Genomic DNA, 14,952 nt, shown 5'->3' on the forward strand with positions numbered 1-14,952 from the left:
TGGGTTCGGCTTCTCACTGTGAATCCCCTTCCTTCCTCGCTCCAGCACTAGCTCAAAAAGCCGCCTGGCATCCCTAGCTTGTTCTTCTCTGTTGTCCCCCTTCCTGCTTTCATGGGACGCGGGTGGCACTGTGGTCTAAACCACCGAGTCTCTTGGGCTTGCCGATCAGAAGGTCGGCGGTTCGAATCCCCGTGACGGTGTGAGCTCCTGTTGCTCTGTCCCAGCTCCTGCCAACCTGGCAGTTCAAAAACACACCAGTAAAAGGTAAGGTAAAGGTACCCCTGCCCGTACGGGCCAGTCTTGACAGACTCTGGGGTTGTGCGCCCATCTCACTCAAGAGGCCGGGGGCCAGCGCTGTCCGGAAACACTTCCGGGTCACATGGCCAGCGTGACAAAGCTGCATCTGGCGAGCCAGCGCAGCACACGGAAACGCCGTTTACCTTCCCGCCAGTAAGCGGTCCCTATTTATCTACTTGCACCCGGGGGTGCTTTCGAACTGCTAGGTTGGCAGGCGCTGGGACCGAGCAGCGGGAGCGCACCCCGCCGCGGGGATTCGAACCGCCGACCTTTCGATCGGCAAGCCCTAGGCGCTGAGGCTTTTACCCACAGCACCACCCGCATCCCTATTAACACACCAGTGCACACTATTAACACACCAGTGTCCCTATTAACACACCAGTGCAAGTAGATAAATAGGTACCGCTCCAGCGGGAAGGTAAGTGGCATTTCCGTGCGCTCTGGTTTCCGTCACGGTGTCCCGTTGCGCCAGAAGCGGTTTAGTCCTGCTGCCCACATGACCCAGAAACCCATCTGTGGACAAACATCTTCTCCCTTGGCCTGAAAGCGAGATGAGTGCCGCAACCCCATAGTCACCTTTGACTGGACTTAACCACCCAGGGGTCCTTTACCTGCCTTCCTCCACCCCGAGTGCCCCCTGTGTTTCAAATTTCGGTAGCCGAGGGGCTGCTGACCTTCGTCCTTGTCCCTCCCCACAGCGAAGAGCCCTGCGACGCCCTCGTCCCGAGGCACAAGCTGATCGCCATGTGCAAATATGTCCCCATCATGAAATGGATGCGGGGCTGCGACCACATCTTGTACCAGACGCTTGTGGAAATCCTCATCCCAGATGTTCTCCGGCCTGTTCCCAGTGAGTACAGAGTGGGGAGGACGCCGCTAAATCCATCTTTGTCTCCCTAGCTCTCTCTTTCTCTCAAGGATCCTTCTTGCTCTTCTCATCTGCTTAAAGTGCCTAAATTATTTTCACCCTGTGCAAGGGACATTTCTGGCTCCTTAAGGGGGCAGAGCATCAGCCTTCCATCATCATCATCATCATCATCATTATTATTATTATTATTATTAACTTTCATGTGCATGCACACTTCTTCAGATACCATGCACATGAAAACTCATACCAATAACAAACTTAGTTGGTCTCTAAGGTGCTACTAAGGGACACGGGTGGCGCTGTGAGTTAAACCACAGAGCCTAGGACTTGCCGATCAGAAGGTCGGCGGTTCGAATCCCCGCAATGACGGGGTGAGCTCCCGTTGCTCGGTCCCTGCTCCTGCCCACCTAGCAGTTCGAAAGCACGTCAAAGTGCAAGTAGATAAATAGGTACCGCTCTGGCGGGAAGGTAAACGGCGTTTCCGTGCGGTGCTCTGGTTCGCCAGAAGCGGCTCAGTCATGCTGGCCACATGACCCGGAAGCTGTACGCCGGCTCCCTCGGCCAGTAAAGCGAGATGAGCGCCGCAACCCCAGAGTCGGCCACGACTGGACCTAATGGTCAGGGGTCCCTTTACCTTTACGGTGCCACTAGAAGGAATTTATTTTGTTTCGACTACGACAGACCAACACAGCTACCTACCTGTAACTACTACTACTACTAATAATTTATTTATACCCTGCCCTTCTGGCTGGGTTTCCCCAGCCACCCTGGGCGGCTTCCAACCGAATATTAAAAATACATTAAAACATCAGTCATTAAAAAACTTCCCTAAACAGGGCCGCCTTCAGATGTGTTTTAAAAGTAAGATAGTTCTTTATCTCCTTGACATCTGCTGGGAGGGCGTTCCACAGGGCGGGCGCCACCACCGAGAAGGCCCTCTGCCTGGTTCCCTGTAACCTCACTTCTTGCAGCGAGGGAACCGCCAGAAGGCCCTCGGCGTGTGCAGAACATCCCAATCCTCAGGGGATCGGGGGTGTAGTAAGCTCCTGCCTGAAACCTCTGAGAGCTTCTGCCAGTCAGAGTGGACAGTGCTGAGATAGGTGGTCCCCACTGGACTCAGTATATAATAAGAAAGCTTCCATATAAGAGATCCTGGATAGCTCTGTTGGTTAGAGTGTGGTGCTGATGACGCCGAGGTTGCAGGTTCGATTCCCGTACGGGACAGCTGCATATTCCTGCATTGCAGAAATGAGCTCTTCCAGCTCTATGATTCTGAGACCTGAGCGCAGCAACTCTCCTCCGTCCTGCAGTTTCCAACATCTGGAATACTTCCTCCGGCAGCGGAGGGAGATCACAGCTGCTGTGGCCAGTAGCTACCGGAAGCCGCGTCCTCCCCAAAGTGGTCTGACCCTCTTTTAAGCCTGTCCCCCACTCTTCTGGGAGCAAAGTCCATAGCGCTGTGCAAAGAAGTTAAATGCTGCCAGTGATTTTCTCTTTTCCTTTTTGCAAAGGAATGAATGGATTAATCCCTATTCCAGGGTTTAATCCAGCCTGAGAATACCAAAAATGTAGCCTAAACAGATGCAATTGCTAAAATACTAAAAAAAAAACCAAACAGGCTTACCTGTTCAGTTCAATGGCCAATACATAAGTTTACCAGATTTTTTTCAATGAATCCGGGGACACTAATAATAATAATAATAATAATAATAATAATAATAATAATTTTATTTATATCCCGCCCCCCCCCCAGCTGAAGCTGGGCTCAGGGCAGCTAACAGCAATAAAATAATGCCACATTATAAAATCATTCATTATAAAATTAATTCAAATCAAACTGATGGCAACCAATCGGGCTAGAGTTCTGTGAAGATTGCCAAAGGAGGGAGTCAGGCTGTGCCCTGGCCAAAGGCCTGGTGGAACAGCTCCGTCTTGCAGGCCCTGCGGAAAGATGTCAAGTCCCGCAGGGCCCTAGTCTCTTGGGACAGAGCGTTCCACCAGATCGGAGTCACAGCCGAAAAGGCCCTGGCTCTGGCTGAGGCCAGCCTAACCTCTCTGTGGCCTGGGACCTCCAAGATGTTTTTGTTTGAAGACCGTAAGTTCCTCTGTGGGACATGCCAGGAGAGGCGGTCCCGTAGGCATAAATAAATAAATACTACACGTTTGGGACGTTGATGCTGCAGCGATGGCGGTGGCAGACGGGCTGCCACCGCCCTGACCTCAACCGCCATGTTTCCCCTTCCTCCAAAGCATCTATCTCCTTTCTCCATGAGCCCTGAGTTGTTGGTTCTTTGGTGGCGGGGAAGCGGTGTGCGGTGGGTCAGGCATGGAAGGCGGAGAAGGAGGGCCGAGAGCAGCGGCGCAGCCCCAATCCCATTCCTACTTGTGCGCAAGCAGGAGGGGGCGGAGATCCCTCAGCTGGGAAGGGAGGCTTCCCGTTGCCTTACTGAGAGACCCCTTCCTCCTCCTGCTTGCACGCAAGCTCCGAAAGGCAGCGTGAAGCCTCCCTTCCCAGCTTAGTTGCTGGGGTCCGGGAAGGTGGCGGCAGCCCGGAAGCTGCATCTGAGAGCCCTTGAACCACCGTCATATGGGGACTTCTGAGCAGCTCCTGAGGCCGGCCAGAGCCAACTGCTCCGGGCTGCTGAGACTGCCACTGCTGCGTTTCCCGGGGACATTAGATGAAATCCGGGGACATTCTGGGGATGGAATTTGTCCGGAGACTTATTCGCAAATCCAGGGACTGTTCCCGGGAAACGGGGACATCTGGTAACCCCACAATACGTGGCAATGAATTTACTGCATTTTAGTATCTACTTGATTGCATTTTCATATTCTTCGGCTGAATTAAAGTTCACCCCCCCACCCGCATTATTCAGAAGGATTCTATATCTCTTATTCTTCTCTTGTGACTTCACTGGCAGCACCTTGGCCTCGTTTCCTCCCTTGCTAATCGTTGATCTTCTGCAGATTTTGCTTTCTTGGGTGAAACTTTAGAATTTAAAGAGGGGGGGGGATGTGGGGTGCTGTGAAGGTTTTGCCAGCCTGACGAGGATGTTCTGTCTAGATCTCGCTTTGTCCCCGCAGGCACGTTGACCCAGGCCATCCGCAACTTCGCCAAAAGTTTGGAAGGCTGGCTAATAAACGCCATGAGCGACTTCCCCCAGCAGATCGTCCAGACAAAGGTAAGCAGCGGGTGCAGCAATTTACATCCCTTTCCTTCCTGCTCTAGTTATCTCCCGCTTAGACTACTGCCACGCGCTCTACGTGGGGCTACCTTTGAAGGTGACCCGGAAACTACAACTAATCCAGAATGCGGCAGCTAGACTGGGGACTGGGGGCGGCCCCCGACACCACATAACACTGGTCTTGAAAGACCTACATTGGCTCCCAGGACGTTTCTGAGCACAATTCAAAGTGTTGGTGCTGACCTTGAAAGCCCTAAACAGCCTCAACCCAGGATACCTGAAGGAGCGTCTCCACCCCTATCGTCCAGCCCAGACACTGAGGTCCAGCGCCGAGGGCCTTCTGGCGGTTCCCTCATTGCGAGAAGCAAAGATACAGGGAACCAGGCAGAGGGCCTTCTCGGTAGTGGCGCCCGCCCTGTGGAACGCCCTTCCAGCAGATGTCAAAGCGATAAACAACTACCTGACATTCAGAAGACATCTTAAGGCAGCCCTGTTCAGGGAAGTTTTTAACGTGTGATATTTTACTGTATTTTTGGTTTCTGTGGAAGCCGCCCAGAGTGGCTGGGGAAACCCAGCCAGATGGGCGGGATACAAATAATATATTATTATTATTATTATTATTATTATTATTATCATTATTATTATCATTATTAATACAGTCTGAACAGCTTTGGGACAGCTGCGTTTGGAACCGATCCCTGGGTCCTCACAGCCTAGCCTCAGTTATCCAAACCCCTGGCAATTGACAGGGGTTTTTGAAAGCGGATTTTCCGGCAGCACATATTTCCTTTTTTAAGAAAAACTTTTTTTCAAAGTTTCAAAAAGAAAACAGTTTACCTTCCTGCCACAGCGGTGCCTATTTATCTACTTGCACTTTTGGCGTGTTTTTGAACTGCCAGGTTGGCAGGAGCTGGGACAGAGCAACAGGAGCTCACACCGTCACAGGGATTCGAACCGCCGACCTTCTGATAGGCAAGCCCAAGAGGCTCTGTGGTTTAGACCACAGCACCACCCGCGTGTGTCCCCCAGTATTTTTATATTTAAGGTAAAGGTAAAGGGACCCCTGACCGTTAAGTCCAGTTGTGGACGACTCTGGGGTTGCGGTGCTCATCTCGCTTTACTGGCCGAGGGAGCCGGCGTACAGCTTCCGGGTCATGTGGCCAGCATGACAAAGCCGCTTCTGGCGAACCAGAGCAGCGCACGAAAATGCCGTTTACCTTCCCGCTGGAGCGGTACCTATTTATCTACTTGCACTTTGAGGTGCTTTCGAACTGCTAGGTTGGCAGGAGCAGGGACTGAGCAATGGGAGCTCACCCCATCATTGCGGGGATTCGAACCGCCGGCCTTCTGATGGGCAAGTCCTAGGCTCTGTGGTTTAACCCACAGCGCCACCTGCGTCCCATTTTTATATTGACCTTTGTATAAATTTAATAAATAAATGAAGCACAACCCCACATCTCTTGCATTTCATCCGCTCTCTGCTTCACGTTCTCCGAGTTTAACCTCACTTTTTGTTTCTCTCTCTCCCTCTCCCCCTCTCTTTCGTCCCCAATCCCTGTCACCACCTCTCGGACACACCAGGTGGGTGTCGTGAGCGCCTTTGCACAGACTCTCCGCAGGTACACCTCCCTCAACCACCTGGCGCAGGCGGCTCGCGCCGTCCTCCAGAACACCTCGCAGATCAACCAGATGCTCAGCGACCTCAACCGGGTGGATTTTGCTAACGTCCAGGTGAGCCGGAGCATCGCAGCATCATAGAACCATAGTCGCTCGAGGCTCAGGTGGTCTCAGTGGCACAGAGTGCCTTCCATCAGCTTCGGCCGGTGGCCCAGCTACGCCCCTATCTGGACAGGGATAGCCTAACTCGTCTATGCTCTGGTAACCTCAAGGTTAGATTACTGCAATGCGTTATACGTAGGGCTGCCTCTGAAGACTATTCAGAAACTTCAGCCGGTGCAGAATTCAGCGGTCGGAATCCAGGCAAGACGGTTTCAGCATATTACCCTGATCCTGGTCCAACTGCACTGAATCATAGAATCATAGAGTTGGAAGAGACCACAAGGGCCATCGAGTCCAACCCCCTGCCAAGCAGGAAACACCATCAGAGCACTCCTGACATATGGTTGTCAAGCCTCTGCTTAAAGACCTCCAAAGAAGGAGACTCCACCACACTCCTTGGCAGCAAATTCCACTGTCGAACAGCTCTTACTGTCAGGAAGTTCTTCCTAATCTTCTTTCTAGTAGTTTGGATCCATTGCTCCGTGTCCGCTTCTCTGGAGCAGCAGAAAACAACCTTTCTCCCTCCTCTATGTGACATCCTTTTATATATTCGAACATGGCTATCATATCACCCCTTAACCTCCTCTTCTCCAGGCTAAACATGCCCAGCTCCCTTAGCCGTTCCTCATAAGGCATCGTTTCCAGGCCTTTGACCATTTTGGTTGCCCTCCTCTGGACACGTTCCAGTTTGTCAGTGTCCTTCTTGAACTGTGGCGCCCAGAACTGGACACAGTACTCCAGGTGAGGTCTGACCAGAGCAGAATACAGTGGCACTATTACTTCCCTTGATCTAGATGCTATACTCCTATTGATGCAGCCCAGAATTGCATTGGCTACCAATGAGTTGCCGGGCCCAATTCAAAGTGCTGGTTCTGACCCATAAAGCCTTAAATGACTCAGGACCGCAATACCTCAGGGACCGCCTCTTTCCTTTTTAACCATGCCTTTGATTGGTCTGATTGACATCCTTTTAAAACTTGGTTTTTTTGTGGGGAGGGGGCTATTGGGTTGTTTTCATTTTTATTATGTATTTTGTGGCTTTATATCTTGGTTTTATTCTGTGAACTGCCCTGCGACTCCTGGGTATAGGGCAGTATATAAATTCAATAAATCATCATCATCTCAGCTAAAAAAGGCATCCATGACAGCTGGCCCTCCAACATTGGCCACACATCCTTTTGCGCAATGCGACTAGTGCTGTGCCCGGAAGTCTTCCGGGACTTCCTGATGAGCATTTACGGTTCCCAGCCCAAATCCTGCAGAGAGCCATCTTATTCAGATTTTAATTTTTACCCTGACTTGTTTTTAAGAGGTGATTTAAGTATTGTTTGATTTTAAATCAATGTTTATATTTGATGTTCGCCGCCCTGAGCCCGGTCTCGGCTGGGGAGGGCGGGATACACGTAAAAGTTTATTAGTTATTACAGTGGTACCTCTGGATACGAACGGGATCCGTTCCGGAGCCCCGTTCGCATCCTGAAGCAAACGCAACCCGCGTCTGTGTGGGTTGCAATTCGCCGCTTCTGCGCATGCGCGTGGCGTCATTTTGACCGTCTGCGTGAGCGGCGAAACCCGGAAGTAACGTGTTCCGCTACTTCCGGGTCACTGCGGATCGCGACCTGAAAGCGCTCAACCTGAAGCAACTTCAATCCGAGGTATGACTGTATATGTACACCTTTCTTTCTTTCTCTCTCTCTCTCCCTCTCTTTCGCCGGTCCAGGAGCAAGCCTCGTGGGTGTGCCAGTGCGAGGAGGGCCTGGTGCAGAAACTGGAGCAGGATTTCAAACTGACCCTGCAGCAGCAGAGCTCTTTGGACCAGTGGGCCAGCTGGCTGGACAACGTGGTGACCCAGGTCCTGAAGCATCACAAGGGAGGAGCCGGCTTCCCAAAGGCAGCCCGGCAGTTCTTGCTGAAGTGGTCCTTCTACAGGTCAGGCCCTGTTGCCACCCGGGGTCAAAACCCCAGCCGCTTTCCTTCTGACCCCCTGCGTGCTGCAGCAAGTTAACTCTGCATCGCGTTGATAGCGGGTTTTGTGTGTGTGTGTGTGTTGTCCCTCGACAGCTCCATGGTGATCCGAGACCTCACCCTGCGCAGCGCTGCCAGCTTCGGCTCCTTTCACCTGATCCGCCTGCTGTACGATGAGTACATGTTCTACCTGGTGGAGCATCGCGTGGCTCAAGCGACGGGGGAGACGCCCATCGCCGTGATGGGAGAGGTGAGGGTGGGATGAGCCTCCTCCGAAAGGAGCCAAAGACTAGGAAGGTGCACCCACAGGGCTGTGCAAACCCAGAGGGTCGTTGCAATAGGCTTGAACTGCCTTGCCCCGGTGAGCAACCTGCCCGCTGAATCCTGCACCAGCTGAAGTTTCTGGGAGCCAGTGTGGTGTAGTGGTTAAGAGCGGTAGACTCGTAATCTGGTGAACCGGGTTCGCTTCCCCGCTCCTCCACATGCAGCTGCTGGTGCTACTGGGCTAGTCACACTTCTCTGAAGTCTCCCAGCCTCACTCACCTCACAGAGTGTTTGTTGTGGGGGAGGAAGGGAAAGGAGATTGTTAGCCGCTTTGAGACTCCTTAGGGTAGTGTTAAAGCGGGATATCAAATCCAAACTCTTCTAAACCATCTGAGAAAAAAAATGAGTTTGCTATGAGTTATATGGGTTCAGCTTAGGCTTGCTGATCGGAAGGTCGGCGGTTCAAATCCCCACAACGGGGTGAGGTCCCGTTGCTCTGTCCCAGCTCCTGCCAACCTAGCAGTTCGAAAGCACGCAAGTGCAAGTAGATAAATAGGCACCACTGTGGCAGGAAGGTAAACGGTGTTTCCGTGCGCTCTGGTTTCCATCAAAGTGTCCCATTGCACCAGAAGTGGTTTTTGTCCTGCTGGCCACATGACCCGGAAAGCCGTCTGCGGACAAACGCCGGCTCCCTCGGCCTGAAAGCAAGATGAGCGCCGCAACACCATAGTCACCTTTGACTGGACTTAACCGTCCAGGGGTCCTTTACCTTTTTTAGGTAAAAAAAGGTGTTTGTCACAGGGTGTTTGTCACAGGGTCAAGAACTTTGACCCACGAGCAGCTTTGGACGCTCCACAGTATGGGGGGGGGGGTGTTAACAAGGGAGCAGTGGGGAATTGATGAGCAGGGGGGGGCGTTCTCCAGATTCGCTCACAACCAAATGCCCCCCGCCCATTTTCTCTTGCAGTTCAGTGACCTGGCCTCCATGTCTCCAGCCTTGCTCGATAAAGGTATTTCTTGCCTCAGATCTTCTCTTCTCTTTGCTCCTTCCGGTCATGGGCCAGGTAGGGAGGGGGTTGGGGCTGAATCATAGAATCATAGAGTTGGAAGAGACCACAAGGGCCATCGAGTCCAACCCCCTGCCAAGCAGGAAACACCATCAGAGCACTCCTGACATATGGTTGTCAAGCCTCTGCTTAAAGACCTCCAAAGAAGGAGACTCCACCACACTCCTTGGCAGCAAATTCCACTGTCGAACAGCTCTTACTGTCAGGAAGTTCTTCCTAATGTTTAGGTGGAATCTTCTTTCTTGTAGTTTGGATCCATTGCTCCGTGTCCGCTTCTCTGGAGCAGCAGAAAACAACCTTTCTCCCTCCTCTATGTGACATCCTTTTATATAGTTGAACATGGCTATCATATCACCACTTAGCCTCCTCTTCTCCAGGCTAAACATGCCCAGCTCCCTTAGCCGTTCCTCATAAGGCATCGTTTCCAGGCCTTTGACCATTTTGGTTGCCCTCCTCTGGACACGTTCCAGTTTGTCAGTGTCCTTCTTGAACTGTGGTGCCCAGAACTGGACACAGTACTCCAGGTGAGGTCTGACCGGAGCAGAATACAGTGGCACTATTACTTCCCTTGATCTAGATGCTATACTCCTATTGATGCAGCCCAGAATTGCATTGGCTTTTTTAGCTGCCGCGTCACACTGTTGGCTCATGTCAAGTTTGTGGTCAACCAAGACTCCTAGATCCTTTTCACATGTACTGCTCTCAAGCCAGGTGTCACCCATCTTGTATTTGTGCCTCTCATTTTTTTTGCCCAAGTGCAATACTTTACATTTCTCCCTGTTAAAATTCATCTTGTTTGTTTTGGCCCAGTTCTCTAATCTGTCAAGGTCGTTTTGAAGTGTGATCCTGTCCTCTGGGGTGTTAGCCACCCCTCCCAGTTTGGTGTCATCTGCAAATTTGATCAGGATGCCCTTGAGTCCATCATGCAAGTCGTTGATAAAGATGTTGAATAAGACCGGGCCCAAGACAGAACCCTGTGGCACCCCACTAGTCACTCTTCTCCAGGATGAAGAGGAACCATTGATTTGATTAAATAACCATTGAGTTGATTAAATATTTGCGGGTGGCGCTGTGGGTTAAACCACTGAGCCTAGGGCTTGCTTATCAGAAGGTCGGCGGTTCGAATCCCCGTGACGGCCGCTTTGAGACTCCTTAGGGTAAGGTTAAAGTGGGATAACAAATCCAAACTCTTCTAAACCATCTGAGAAAAAAATGAGTTTGCTACGAGTTATATGGGTTCAGCTTAGGAGCGGGTGGCGCTGTGGTCTAAACCAATGTTTATTTGAAATGGTAAAACAGAAAAATTTAGTGGGTTAAACCACAGAGCCTAGGGCTTGCCGATCGGAAGGTCGGCGGTTCGAATCCCCGCGACGGGGTGAGCTCCCGTTGCTCGGTCCCTGCTCCTGCCAACCTAGCAGTTCGAAAACACGTCAAAGTGCAAGTAGATAAATAGGTACCACTCCGGCGGGAAGGGAAACGGCGTTTCCGTGCGCTGCTCTGGTTCGCCAGAAGCGGCTCAGTCATGCTGGCCACATGACCCGGAAGCTGTACACCGGCTCCCTCGGCCAGTAAAGCGAGATGAGCGTCGCAACCCCAGAGTCGGCCACGACTGGACCTAATGGTCAGGAGTCCCTTTACCTTTTTATCCCGCTTCTGCAGCAACAAAGGCTGAGCTCAAAGCAGCTCACAAGAACTGTGGTGCCCTTGACGGACAACCGCCATAATGTCAGGCACAATAGCATATAGAATTGTGGGGTTGTAGAGTCCAACCCTCAGCAATTGCTGGACAAACAACCAATCCATCAAAGCATAGTAACTATTGCCAGGATGCGTCCCGGTCACAACAAAAAGTGGATTAGCTGTTGGTTCTCCAATGCGTTGCTTCTCAATTCACAGTACATGGATTATAGGCACTTGCAGAAAACGATATGTTGATAAACCGTTTGGGGGGGGCGTTGGGTCATTGGTGTGTGCTGGTCCCGGGGGGAAGGTTACCGTTGGTGTGGTCAAAGTCCTGTCCTGGGTCACGAGTCTGGAAACAGTTCACAAAGAGCAAGGCGGGGTCCGAAGCAGGAAGCCGGGCGGGGACGGGAACTCTGGAAGGACAGGTCTGGGTCCGGGCAGAAGCAGGTATTCAACGACGTTGCTCCCGCAACCTGGGACCGGGCTGACTGGCCTTTATCTTCTCTGAGGCCAGGGGCAGTCCTGGCCCCCAGGAGACCCGCCTCTCCTGGCCTTAAGGCAAGCACTCCTCCTGGGAGAAACCAGTTCCCTTCGCCTCTGCCCTGAGCTTCTGCAGCTCAGGAGAGGCTGGAGGGTTACTGGGCCCAGGGGGAGACTCACCTGTAGGCACTGAGTCCTCAACCACCTCCGGAGCCAGAGTGGATTCACTGGTGCCTGCTCCTGAGGATCCGGCACAGGTGCAGGCACCTCAGAATCAAGGCCCTGCCCCAGTTCAGCCGGCCCTGGAGGCGAGGACTCCTGCGCAGGCTGGGGTTCCTCCGGTTCAGCCTCTGAATCAGATTCCCAGGCCATCACATGGTGGCTGGTTGGAGAAAAGGGGGGGGGGATGGCAGCTGCAGGGTCTTGCAGCCTGGACCCTGTGGCTTCTATATTCAGCTACGCTTAACTCGGAGCGAACCTGCTAGAACGAGTGAACCAAAGTCAGCCGTGTCCATTCATTCCGGTGGGTCTGCTCCGAGCCGCAACTCCTGCTGCACACAGCCCTGTGACTTCCGTCTCTCTTCTCTCCCTGCAGACGACATCAGCGACCTGGGCAGCGAGGCGGAGGCGGATTCCCGGTGCGCCGGCGAGCCCCTCGTGAAGCGTGAACGCAGCGATCCCGGCCCCTCGCTGCAAGAGATCTAATCAGAGTTGGCACGGCGGGAGACACCCAACTCCCGTCGCCTTCCAACTCCGGAAGCAAAAGTTTCCAAAGCTTTCTGGAAACCCCCAAAGGCTGGGTTTCCACCTCCTCCACAATCCGAGTGCCTCTTAGCTCCTCTTAACGTTTACTTGTCTTCGCAGACGGCGTCCCTGGCGGCTGCCTGGTCAGTTGCGTGGGCAGAAGCTGGCCCAGTTGCGGCAAAGGGAATCAGCGGCCGGCTTTTCCCTTCCGATGGGGGGGTGCCTGGCCCCTTCTGCCCTGAACGTGGAGCTTTCTGTCTGTCTGTCTGTCTCTCTCTCAGTCCCCCTCTCCCTCGTATCCTTGTGCTCTTGGCCTTAACTGACTCTTTGAATGGATTGCAGAACCCGCAGAGACCGGGTGCTTGGCTGGCCGTGACAGCCCCAAACCCAGCCATCTCCTCTAGGGTTCCCTAGATTACCACTGTGATGCAGCTCTGCTTGCCCCCCCGAAAGACCCCTTTCCTTTCCACTGCGCCTCGTGGGGAGGCAGAAGTTGGGGGGGCCTCTGATCTGCCCCCCCCCGTGCTTCCCCCTACTTGCCAAATAAATTTACAATGTGGCACACAGCCTGTTGTGGTTCTTCTTTTAAACTGCTCCATGGTGGAAGGGATTTCGCCCGCCCCGCCGGCCGGGTGCGTGTTGCGCCCCCATTCTGCACACCGAGGTGCTGCAAGCGAGACAGGTGTCGTTCTCAGGGGTCCCGCAACCAGCTCAGGCTTAATGCATCAAAGCTGGGCATTGTGCAGTTTTTAAAGTGAGGGTCTTGGCAGCTGAGCAGAGGGCAGGGCACTCTTTGGTTGCGGTCGGTCCTGTCTTGAAAAGGCAACACCCACCGGGAGTAGCAGGGGGAGAGAGATGCACATGACCAGAAAGGAGAGATTGAAGAGGAGAAAGGTGCCTCGAGGCGGTGGGAGGATGGATGGCGGCTAACGGATTGAGGTTGAATCCTGACAAGACAGAAGTACTGTTTTGGGGGGACAGGGGGCGGGCAGGTGTGGAGGACTCCCTGGTCCTGAATGGGGTAACTGTGTCCCTGAAGGACCAGGTGCGCAGCCTGGGAGTCATTTTGGACTCACAGCTCTCCATGGAGGCACAGAGCCTAGGACTTGCCGATCAGAAGGTCGGCGGTTCGAATCCCCGCGACGGGGTGAGCTCCCGTTACTCGGTCCCAGCGCCTGCCAACCTAGCAGTTCGAAAGCACATCAAAACCAGAGTGCATGGAGAGGCCGTTTACCTTCCTGCCGGAGCAGTACCTATTTATCTACTTGCACTTTGACGTGCTTTCGAACTGCTAGGTTGGCAAGTCCTAGGCTCTGTGATTTAACCCACAGCGCCACCCGCGTCCCAATATAACCTCCCAATTCATGCATTTCGGCTAGGAGCCATAACTTGCACAGTTAACTAGAAAGTGAGTGAAATAAAAATGGAACCTTTTCTACATACAAAACCGACCTGTGCACTAAATACCGATGCCTAGTGTTGGGAAAGATTGAGGGCGCAAGGAGAAGGGGACGACAGAGGACGAGATGGTGGGACAGTGCTCTCGAAGCTACCAGCATGAGTTTGACCAAACTGTGGGAGGCAGTGGAAGACAGGAGGGCCTGGCGTGCTCTGGTCCAGGGGGTCACAAAGAGTCGGGGACAACTAAACGACAACAGCAACATGTGCAGCTAGGGAATATGTGGTCCTCCTGAAATCATATTACAGCTCCACTCGTCCCTAACCATTAGCTGTGACGACTGAGATTACAGTGGTACCTCTGTTACATACGCTTCAGGTTACAGACTCCGCTAACCCAGAAATAGTACCTTGGGTTAAGAACTTTGCTTCAGGATGAGAACAGAAATTGTGCTCCGGCGGCAGCGGGAGGCCCCATTAGCTAAAGTGGTGCTTCAGGCTAAGAACAGTTTCAGGTTAAGTACGGACCTCTGGAACGAATTAAGTACTTAACCCGAGGTACCACTGTATTCAATTTATATGCTGCCCTATTCACCGTAGATTTCAGGGTGGTTGTTGGTAGGAGGGGTTCCAGCCTACCCCTGCTGTAACTATACTTAAAACAACCTCTCCTGGACAATGATAGTTCTCTTTCTCAAGCTCTGGGAGGAAGACCTTTCATTGCCTACAGACAGCCACCCAATCTTAAACAACTCCTAACCCACAATAATACTACAGCCAGACGTAACACGGACACTGGCACCAGAGCCTGCAATAAACCCAGATGCCAATTTTGCTGCCACATACACCCGGACAACACCATTACTGGCCCCAACAACATCACACATACCATCTCGGGACTATTTAATTGCTCATCGTCTAACATTGTATATGCCATCAAATGCCAACAGTGTCCTTCAGCTCTCTATATTGGACAAACAGGCCAAACCTTACGCCAAAGAATAAACGGACATAAATCGGACATCAAGAATCACAAGACAGAGAAACCAGTAGGAGAACACTTCAGTCTCCCAGGACATTCTATACAAGATCTCAAAGTAGCTGTTTTACTACAAAGGAATTTCAGAAATAGACTGGAAAGAGAAGCTGCTGAATTGCAACTCATTACCAAACTTAAAACCATGGAGAGACCTGGTCTGAACAAAGACATTGGATTCTTATC

General features: G+C 52.4%; 1 protein-coding gene across 4 annotated transcripts in view; it reads left to right on the forward strand.

Annotated features, from left to right (window-relative positions):
- The window catches only part of RFX2 (regulatory factor X2), a 61,143-nt gene extending 48,245 nt beyond the window's left edge, over positions 1-12,898 (forward strand). For all 4 annotated transcript variants that reach the window (XM_053372732.1, XM_053372731.1, XM_053372730.1 and 1 more), the window contains 7 exons: positions 996-1,147; positions 4,250-4,347; positions 5,932-6,081; positions 7,850-8,058; positions 8,191-8,344; positions 9,326-9,368; positions 12,184-12,898. In XM_053372732.1, coding sequence (XP_053228707.1) covers positions 996-1,147; positions 4,250-4,347; positions 5,932-6,081; positions 7,850-8,058; positions 8,191-8,344; positions 9,326-9,368; positions 12,184-12,293 — 916 coding nt within the window. In that variant the 3' untranslated portion in view covers positions 12,294-12,898. The remainder of the gene's footprint in view (positions 1-995; positions 1,148-4,249; positions 4,348-5,931; positions 6,082-7,849; positions 8,059-8,190; positions 8,345-9,325; positions 9,369-12,183) is intronic.
- Positions 12,899-14,952: the final 2,054 nt, after the last annotated feature.

This window comes from Podarcis raffonei, chromosome 18 (assembly GCF_027172205.1).
Source record: "Podarcis raffonei isolate rPodRaf1 chromosome 18, rPodRaf1.pri, whole genome shotgun sequence".
Lineage (NCBI taxonomy): Eukaryota > Metazoa > Chordata > Lepidosauria > Squamata > Lacertidae > Podarcis > Podarcis raffonei.